General features: G+C 40.1%; 2 protein-coding genes across 2 annotated transcripts; both read left to right on the top strand.

Annotated features, from left to right (window-relative positions):
- Positions 1-249: 249 nt before the first annotated feature.
- rgs9bp (regulator of G protein signaling 9 binding protein) lies at positions 250-3,828 on the top strand. The gene is made up of 3 exons (XM_018698200.2): positions 250-345; positions 1,634-1,940; positions 3,458-3,828. The coding sequence occupies exons 1-3, from the start codon at positions 250-252 to the stop codon at positions 3,826-3,828; spliced, it is 774 nt and encodes a 257-aa protein (XP_018553716.1).
- Positions 3,829-5,659: 1,831 nt separating this feature from the next.
- Positions 5,660-10,067, top strand: mcur1 (mitochondrial calcium uniporter regulator 1). Its single transcript, XM_018698199.2, has 9 exons — positions 5,660-6,032; positions 6,846-6,962; positions 7,069-7,172; positions 7,441-7,542; positions 8,333-8,374; positions 8,480-8,551; positions 8,756-8,809; positions 8,964-9,078; positions 9,169-10,067. Exons 1-9 carry the CDS (start codon positions 5,819-5,821, stop codon positions 9,222-9,224), a joined length of 876 nt encoding a protein of 291 aa, XP_018553715.1. The 5' UTR covers positions 5,660-5,818; the 3' UTR covers positions 9,225-10,067.
- Positions 10,068-10,213: the final 146 nt, after the last annotated feature.

Raw genomic sequence — 10,213 nt, 5'->3', positions numbered from 1 at the left:
CTTTTTTGTGGCTCATTTTTCAGCCTCCGCACTATGTTCAACACTTGTCATTGCAGTTCAGTTACAGGAGTGGAGTATTGCAATGCATCATGCGGCCTTGGGATTGAGTTTGTCTCGACCCTCAGCCACTGAATGAAGCATCCTTTTTCAGGGAAGAAAAGGAGCAGGAGCAGCCAGAGAAGTGAAGGGCAGCTGGGCCAAAATCTTGCCTGCTGTGGCAGAGTCTGAGACTCTGGACGAGTCATCCTCATGCCACTTGTAAATAACAAAGTGGGAGATGATTGCACAGTCGGCACAGACAAGGCTTTGGCTGATGGAAAGGCTCTGGTGGATTCTTTGATAAAGGTAAACGTCTCCATGTTTAACAGTTTTTATTCATGCAATGACTCTTTAGGACATGAAGAACACTGCGGTGTGACTCTGCTGTTACATCTGTCACAGCAGTTTGCCTTACACAGGGATATTAAACTGTGCTTTATATACAAATATTTGTAACTTCAAGAATTAATTGCAAAATAGTAGCTCAGTGCTACATGAGAAAATGTATAAAAAGTTAAATATGTCGTCTTGACTATTTCTCCTATAACTCTTATGTTAGTATTTCACAAACTAAACATACTTGAGACACTGAAACATCTTTTCCTTCCCTGTGGCTAAAAAAGCACTCTCCATGAAAAGAATTTCTTGGTCCACTGCATCTGTCTGACAGTATCTGTGTTGGATAATGCTGTGGCCATATCTACCTTTTTTATTTCCTCCAGTTACTGGCAAGCCTTTAATTGAAATGTTTTACTCTACTGTTTTGTCTGTTAACATAATTTATATCGTAGAATCATTTTTGCACAGTGACAAAAATATTTTTTCAGTCCATATTGTTCTTGGTATCAGGAGTCTTGAGACTAGTGTTGCTGTTTGCTGCAAAAACCACTAAGAATTATTGGATTCAGCTATGTGGCTATGTGTTAGAACTTTATTTCTGCCTTATATAAATCTGAGCATTATAATACTGTAGAAATAGATGATAAAAACTAATGTGAACGAATGTTCTGGATATGGTTAAAAAAAAAAAAAAAAAAAAGTGAAACAGTACCAAAGGTGATCAGAGATAGTCTCAGTATCCAAGGTTTAGAAAAAAAAAGTGAATTAATACACACATTAAACAATACAGTGTATAATCTAGCAGAGTTGTAGTTATCATTGTTCTGTTCCCTCGTCTCATCCATGTCTTGGAGATGGGCCACTGCTACTCTGAGAGCACAAGGTTGTTTTGGCTTATCTAGAAATAGATCAACGATAATGAGATTATTCATAATATTTTTCATTGAAACCACTCCTGCTAATCCTCCAGGGTTAAGCTAACATCTATTAATAAAACAGTGATATCATATGATTGAGATCATGAAGCCACTATTGTTCATTTTTCCACATAGATGCACAGTACCTAATTAAGGAGTGATTAGTGTTCTGCTGTGTACATGAACAGGACCTGCGCAGCAAGGGCAAGTCCACAGCTATACAAACCAACTGGACATTCCCATCACAAACTTTTAGTTGAAGTGTTCTCCTTAAGCACTGCAAATTATAATAATTCAGATTAAAAATAATGAATCTTCATTGGTTGTTCCTCATTCAGGTGGTAGCATGTTACCGGCACTTGGCCTCATGTGTTGGCAGCTGCACAGACAGCCTGCAGCTGCGGGATGAGCTGCGACAAACACGAGAAAAGGCTCAGAACTTGGCTGTGTCCATCTGCCAGCATCTCACCTCACATCTCAGAGACAAGAGTCTGCCTGAGGAGCAGCGGAAGGAAATGGAGCTCCTGTGGGTGGCCTTCTCCTCCGGCCTGGAGCTGCTCCATGTCGACATGTGCAAGGTTTTCAGCATGGGTGACATCTTCTCTCTGGCCAACAGTGCTTCCCTGGTGCAAACTGGCCTTCAAGGTAAATGACATTTGCACATTTGAATAGAAATTATATTTCAGGAGGTTGATTAACCAGTGCAAGCACATCAACAATGAAGATTTAATCTTTAAAGGCTACATGAAAACTTTTCTATACAATTCAAACAGTACTGAAATAATGAGAGAGGAGATAATTGTGTTTTGGGGATGAATACAACAGTGATGAGGCCGTAACTAACAAAATAATTGTGTTGCTCTCATATCCTAGTACTTTGAGAGATGATTTGGGTTTGCGTTGGAATGTGATTTCTTCTCCTGATTTTTTTAAAATGATAGAGTAAAAGACGGACATTAAAGTGAGGATGTATTGAGTTCCCTGCTCTGTTAAGAGCTGCTCAGACACTACGGTGGGGGTCTGCAGTGTGGAGCTGCTGCCTCTCTCCTGCTCTCTCTCTGACAGACAGTTTCTAATCACAGACAGTGATTAGCCTGAGGGGGAAAACAACATCACTTTGTTTGTGCATGTCTCATGTGGTGTTTCTCTTACCACTCATCATGTTGTCAGTAGTTGTGAATTTGGTGTTTAGTGAAAATATGTAGAAATATGTTTCTATTCTTCAGTGGCTAATAGTCAGGATGGTTGAACATCAACAACAGGTTATGAATAATGTTTTTGGAGGTAGCTAATATAAGAATAAGCTAATGCTTTGAAATATGTATTTGATTACATATGAATGTGTGATCAGTCTAATATGGAAATCATAATCATGTATTTTGTGGTACTTATGACTTGATTTGATCTGAGTGGTGTTTCTGTTCTTCAGCCTAACCTCACCGATATAAATATGGTGGACAAAATAGTAGAAACTGCATCAACAACAGTTTCAACACAAACTCAACCTTTATTTATTAATTTATTGGACTGTTGCATGTTGCATTCATTTTAGCTTGGTGTACCTCATAAAATGGCAACTGAGTGGATGTCACTCTGCCAGTGTGCAGTGACAATATTAATATACTGTCGGCTTGTCATCTTTCAAACTGTACTAAAACTGTGACAACTAGTATTTATTATCTCTTTACATCTGGCTGATCTTGCAGCCCAGTGTTGTGTGGTTCACCATGGAAAAGTTTGTGAAGTTCTGAAAACTGCAACAGTCAGACTTTAGCTGATAAAATAGATTTCTAAAAACTCAGTCATGTTGTTCAGTGCTGCTGTGACCAGGTGGTGTAGGTGGACTGGAGCTTTGTGGCTGGTTCCAGCAGCACTTACATCTATGAAGCACAGAGATGCATTAGCTGTATGAGCAATTATGAAATGAAAGCAGTGAGTAAATGATCAATGTCATCCATTCATTATAAACATACTCTTTATTGCCGAGTCAGAGGAATTTTTAGGCTGTGTCTTTGCTCACTTTTTGCCAATAAATAGAAAATCCCTTTATATAAACAGGTTTCTGATGTTTTTGCTACAGTTTCTGAAACAGTTTATAACAGCATCAGAACCAGTTAAGTCATGTTTGACTGGATGAAGAGTGACATGTTGGCTCATTGCAGGAGGAGGCAGTGAGGTAGCAGCTCGGGCGCTCAGCCTGCCAGACCTGAACCAGGCTCGGGCCCCCGAGGCCGGCCTGGAGAGCCAGGAGCGCAGCACCATGGAGCAGGAGATCAGCCAAATCGACCACATGATCGACGACATGGAGATGAAAGTGAACGTGCTGCGCTGGATGGTGGAGCCTCACGGGCCTCAGTACGCAGACCCGCTCAGCAGCACCGACAGCGCCTCCCTGGCCCTGCTCTCTGTGGACGAGGAGCAGCCTGGACACCAGCCTCAGTCCCAGCACAGTCACATGGTTGTGTTTGTCGTGCTGTTTGCTGTTGTTTTGGTGGCAACCACTTTATCTGTCTGTGTTGTCTTCTTCTCATGAGCAAAACCTTAATACACTCAACTTATTTAAAGCCTCAGCAAGATACTCACTGTAAAAATTGCAAGCTTTGCAAGTACAGTAGCTTTTTCTTTACACTCTCTTTCCACAAAACAGTTGAATTTTGTAATGTAAAGATCCACTAGTTCATACGATATTTGTCAAAAAAAACACACGGAAATAAATCTGGATGCAGACCAGTTTGCCATTTATTGCAGTGAATCCAAAGCTGCCATATACTTTAAACTTTGTTGAACAAAGTGACAATAAAAATATGTGGTTGCCAGTTAGAAGTGATTTAATAAAATTAAATAATTATTACAATATAGAACCCACAGGTGGTTGATTTTACCTACTCAACTGTAAAAATATAGAGCCCATACTTCCCCTTTGTTCCTACTCATTACGTTCTCCTGACCTTAGTTTGATACATGAAGGGAACAGTTTCTGACAGTGTCACAGACACTCGTCACACTTTATTCCTTGTTGCCATCATGAAAAACTAGGTGCTGATGCTTTGTAGCCGATAATAAGTCGAATATTCACTTCCAACGACTGAAACGTTTTTGATTCAGTGTTACTGTGCATAATCTGTGCTGTAGAGACCTGACACCGTAGAGTTATGCTTTATAAGAGTTATAAAAGTTTGATATGACTTTGATATGTGTTGTTTTCCATTCATTTTTATTATAACACTGAATCAATGTATGCAAAACAACAGGCAATGTACAGAATTTAAATGGCATTAAACTACTATTGTTATCCAGTTATGACTATGATTATTATTTTACTTAATGCAGAAAATCTGTATAAATCTGTGAGGTTGTATGTGAAATAATAAATCCTACAGAAAGTAACCTCATACCCAGGCAGTGAGGAGGTTAAAGAAACTGAGCAGCTCCTACAGAGTACAGCGCCCTCTGCAGGCTGAACACTCACTGACAAATATCCAACCCAATCGCATCCCCATCAAAAACACACACTCATGGACATCCTCCCCTTAACTGTAACCATCATCACTTCCTGTGAGTGTGTGTCCCTATCTTCAATTCAGTGTTATATCAGCTTTTAATATCATTATACAAATCTCTGTTTTATTTTTGATGATCAAAAGAAAGCAACAGTATTTTGTGTTCACTATAACCAACTTAAAAAACAATAGAACAACAAATTGATTTTACACAAAGACAGAGTGACATGATAACACATTAACTTAACTGATTATGAACAAACTAAAACAAAAAAAATGTATGCTGAGGAAATATAAACTGTACCACTGAGTACATTTAGACACATATCACTGAGGTTACTATTATTATATTAATATACAAATGCTGTGTAATGTACACCTGAAAGTTACAACTGAAAACACTACAACCTGAAAACAATGACATTACATAACACAGAGAAGTGGTCAAATCCAGCCCCAAACCAAGTGTGTTTAGTATTTAAGAATGGTTTAGCTTTGAGTAGGCCAATGTATTCATTATATTAATGTAATAGATATTACAATAAATAAATAAAATAAAATAAAAATCCCAAAACCTCTGTATTAGCTTACTCGAAGGTAATACATGTAAATTCCCATATAATTATCCATCTATTTATCGATAGCTCATCCTTAACTGTGTTGTTAAGAACTGAATGGTGATCTGTGTGTTTTGCTGTGAGATGAGAGCTATCATCAGGCTACATGGGCTCAAAATCTATAGGGAATGTAGAATTACTATCAATTTCTAAAGGAACTGTTCACTCTCCCAGCCAGTGTGATTTCTGCTGTCACACTAAGACACACACATAAGCTTTATTTTGAAAGGCTGTACCGGACGTTCAGGAGTTAGATGATGTGACAGTGTTTCTGTGCAGGCCGACGGTTCAGCACAGAAAGTAGGTGAAAAGTTTCACTGCCGACTTCATCAGACTGTGTCAGAGGCGAACTCTCAGACTGAGGTTCAAACTGTGACTCTTTGCCGCCGGGACTCAGGTTGGGACCATGGTGCTGAAACAGGGTCATTCGCGAATTAAACTCTTTGTTTTGCACCACCCGGAGAGGTGGGCTTACCTCTGTTTTAACCGGGACAGAGTCAGCATTCCCCCGACCATGTCGACTCTGACAGCCGTCAACACATCTCCGTGTATCCGGTGTATCAGCAGCTCTGAGAAGCCGTGTGGAGGGAGACGAGCAGCCGGACAGGGCTCTGTCAGAGGTAACTACAGGGTTTAATCTACACTGATATGACTGTAACTGAAGCTACTGCAGGACCAACCTCTAACATCTCTCTATGAACAGCCTCAGTCTGCAGCTGAGTATCTAGAAACCTACACACTTTTGCACAGTGTCTCTGCTGAATGTCAAAGTAAAAGTCCTCTCCAGGTCTGTTCAGGTCATTTGTACTGACTGCACCACACCCTATGTTAATACATAATTACATCGCTGCCGCAGTGGGACCTGTTGAACATCTTCATTATAATACAATGATCACACACAGTTACTCAGTCTTTGCCCTTCCTCTTATGATACTGAATGCTGATCCACTCTGAGCACCTCAGCCCTGATTAGCTTTACATCTAACCTCCATTTTGGCTGTTCCCCTGAATATGGAGACTACAGTCAGACACAGAAATGAAATAAAAGTGAAGGTTACTAGCACTTACAAACTACTAACTCTTATAGCTCAGTGTGGATATTTCTAAAGACCCTGATGCTCCATGTTGTCAATAGAAACCTTTGCCCACATCCATCACAGTATTGACATAATACACCTCAGTGCCTCTCTTTGTCCCAGGTGTGTCACCTTTACAGTGTTATTGTTGTGTTTTAAACCTTTCATGAAGTTAACTGCCTATAAATTGTTGACATTTGTTGCTGTTGTAATGGACATGGATCAGATAACGTGATTAGTTCCACAGACAGCTTCTAATACAAATGACCAAATCAAACTTATGGTATATGTGCTTTACACTCGGAGTATAATGCTCAACAGATTACTGATGCAGTTGTTTATTAAATCTTCTTTCAGAGCTGAGCACCTCCACCACAGTCTTCCAGTACGATCTGAAACCAGAAGTGCCAAAGTCTGGAGGCAGGAAGCTGTTCTTTGATACACATGCGGTGGTTCGACTCCTGGAGGAAAATGGTCCGGCTTCTTCTGATTCTTCAGACGTGTTCACAGTGTTGCTCTGCACTGAGCAGAACGAGCTCTGATGATTTTTCTTGTTAATAAACATCTTTTCCATCAACAGGTTTCACAACTCCGCAGGCTGAGGTGATGGTTAACGTCCTGGTGAGGATGACTAACTCTAACATGGATGTCATCTATGATGACATGGTCACCAAAGTGCAGCAGGTGAGACTGTGTTTATTTGTGTTTCCTCTCTCTGTATCACTCAGAGGCTCAGTCTCTTTATTAAACCCAGATCATCGTGTTTCTCTCCCACTGCACATTTGGTCATATGAAAGTGCAAAACAGTGTTAGAAACACTTGCATTGTTAAGCAGCTATTTAATATCTTAATCATCGTCGTCGTTTGTTCACCTAACCCTAACCCTTTGTTTTTCCAGATGAACGTTTTGCTTCGTGTTAACTGATGTGTCTGTGTTGTGTGATTTTGGCAGGAGATAATGCTGCAGCGTGTGATGTCTCAGATAGCAGCTGTGAAGAAGGACATGATCATCCTCGAGAAGAGCGAGTTCTCCACTTTGCTGGCAGAGAATGAGGTACGTGGTTTCCGAAGTAGTGAAGTGAATTCAGCAGAATTCACATCCATGTACATGAATTGATTTTGACAAAACTACGAGTAGGAGACTTAGACTGGGTTTTATTGTCATTCAGTATGCAGCAAGTGTATACAGAACAAAATTTTGTTTGCATAGGCCTCAGTTTTTACAGTTTCCAGTGTAGTGCAAATGTGTGTGCAAAAAATTCTGCAAGCAGAATGGAAATAATTATAGTTAAATCTTACATATGTACAGCGATTTACAGCAGTACAGATTAAATATTAAATATTTAAATATGAGTCCAGCTGGTCAGGATGCTCTCTATGGTGCTTCTGTAGAATGTGGTGAGGATGGGTGGGGGCAGGTGGGCTCTTCTCATCCTCCGCAGGAAGTAAATCCACTGCTGTGCCCTCTTCACCAGTGATGCAGTGTTCACAGACCAGGTGAGGTCGTCTGAGATGTGCACCCCCAGGAACTTGTGCTGGGGTGCTGCTGACCACCTCCATGGTTTTGTTGTTGATGAGTAGTGGAGCATGGCTGGGCTGGTTCTCCCTGATGTTTAATTGAAGTCTTTGCCAACTGTTGTGTGATATAGCTGAAACAAAAATGTACAATTAATACAAATATAGATGACATACGCAGAAGTGGCGGACTGTTCTGATTTTGTTGCTTTATTTTTGTTGGATTATTTTGTTTGTTGTACAGTGTGTTTGTGTCTATCTCCTCACGCTCGTTTCTGTTGTTCTAGTTTTGATTAATATGATGTTTTATTGTTTAACATTCCTCTCAGAAACTGAAGATCCAGTTATTGCAGGTCAAGGTCCAACTGGCTGTAAGTGTTTAACCTGGTTTACTCAGATCCATTCATATCCCAGTTTTATGGGAGAAACATTCCGTGTTTCAATGTGAATTTCCTCTGTGTGTCTTCACCCTGCAGGATGTGATGAATAAAGTTCGCTCAGACAATATTTTGGACATGAATCTGGAGAAAAGCCGTGTAAAGGAGTTGGTAAGTGTTGGAGCAAATGGAGTAATGGATTAAATTAGTGTTGGAGATCTGCTGGCTGCACATTTAACTGTCAGATAGTAATTTATTCTAATCAGTACCTAAACTCTCTGAATTAAAGGGATGATGGAATAAAAATAAAATGTGAAGCTGACAGATCACTCCCTGTCTTCCTCTTCTAAATAGAACGTTATTTATCATTTTCAGAAAGCAGAGCATGAGAAGAAGCTTCTGGAGACACGAACTGAAATTATGGAAATGGTTTGTATATGTCCAGTACACCTACATGTTTCCTGTCTCATTACATCTAATGTTTAGTACATGGTGATTTACACTGTGTGCAGCCATGGACAGGAGCTTGTGCCTCTCTGTCATAAACATCTAGTGTGTCTTATCTTTGATGCCTTTATTACAGACTGCAGAGCAAGATCGTCATTTGACTCAGACCAACATGAAAATAGACACTGAAGTTGCTGGTTTGAAAACCATGTTAGAGTCTCATAAACTGGACACTATAAAATACCTTGCAGGTAGGACATGGCAACAGTCTAAGTCTTGAGAACCTGGGCTGTCACTGCCTGCAAGACTAATAAATGACCTGTGTTTTTTTTCTCCTTCAGGTTCAGTGTTCACCTGTCTCACTGTGGTCTTGGGTTTCTATCGTATTTGGATGTGAACGGTCACACGTGCTCAACGTTTTTTGAGTGTGAGATGGAAATCCAGTATTCATGTCAGATGATGAGTGGACCCATCACCAGGCCCTGCGGTAGACGCCAGGCTGTGCCGACAGAGGAGACCAGACCGTTCTCCAGCCCTGACCTCACTGACCTTTATACTGCCCGTAACCCTCACTCAGGCAAAAAGACTGAGATTATGACTGTCACATGACTGTGGTGATGCTTGAACAGCATCTATCAGCATCCAGAGACAAATTCTCTCTCATATCTGACATTGTTTTGCTGCATTTTTTTAAAATCAGTATTTGCATTCAGTGTCGCAATGTTACTCTTTGACCATTATTGTCTGAGAGAATGATAGACTGAGAAGACACCCTCCACCAGTTTTTGATAAAATGAACTAAATGAGGTTAACTGAACCCACACCTACCCTCCCACCCCCATTCCTCCCTACATCCCTCCCCCCTACAGGCACACACCTGCTATTTAAGCAGTTTGGCTGCTGGAACACTGTTGATAAATGTACCTCATAAAAGTTTTAAACAGTGGATGCAGTAAAACTCCAGTCTAGTCTGCCTGTTAGAACTCAGGTGATACTGTCTGAAGCTAAAGTTATTTTTTATTTTTAAATTCATGTACATATTTCATTTCTGTAAATATAAGGCTGTAGATAAGTTAAGAAAGAAACTTTATGCGACTCTTAACCACTATTATCACAGGTATTGTACTTGTATCTTTCTATCTATCTTTGTATCTCGAAATGATTTAACAGGACTTGTGGTCTGATGTTATTTGAATAAAATGAAATGTCAATAAATGTACACTCTGTGCTAACGAATAAACATTGTGGGGTTTTACTGTATCTCTGGATCTAATCCAATAACATAACAGCTTTCTGTATGTGTGTGGCGGCTTAGTGACCTGGAGTTAGTTTTAGGAGTGATAGTAACAGTATTTTGAATGGGTAGGTTGCAGTTGCCAGGGATGA

Source organism: Lates calcarifer, linkage group LG24 (assembly GCF_001640805.2).
Source record: "Lates calcarifer isolate ASB-BC8 linkage group LG24, TLL_Latcal_v3, whole genome shotgun sequence".
Classification (NCBI taxonomy): domain Eukaryota; kingdom Metazoa; phylum Chordata; class Actinopteri; family Centropomidae; genus Lates; species Lates calcarifer.
Note: the sequence above shows the minus strand (reverse complement) of the source record. Positions and strands in the feature narration are given on the sequence as shown.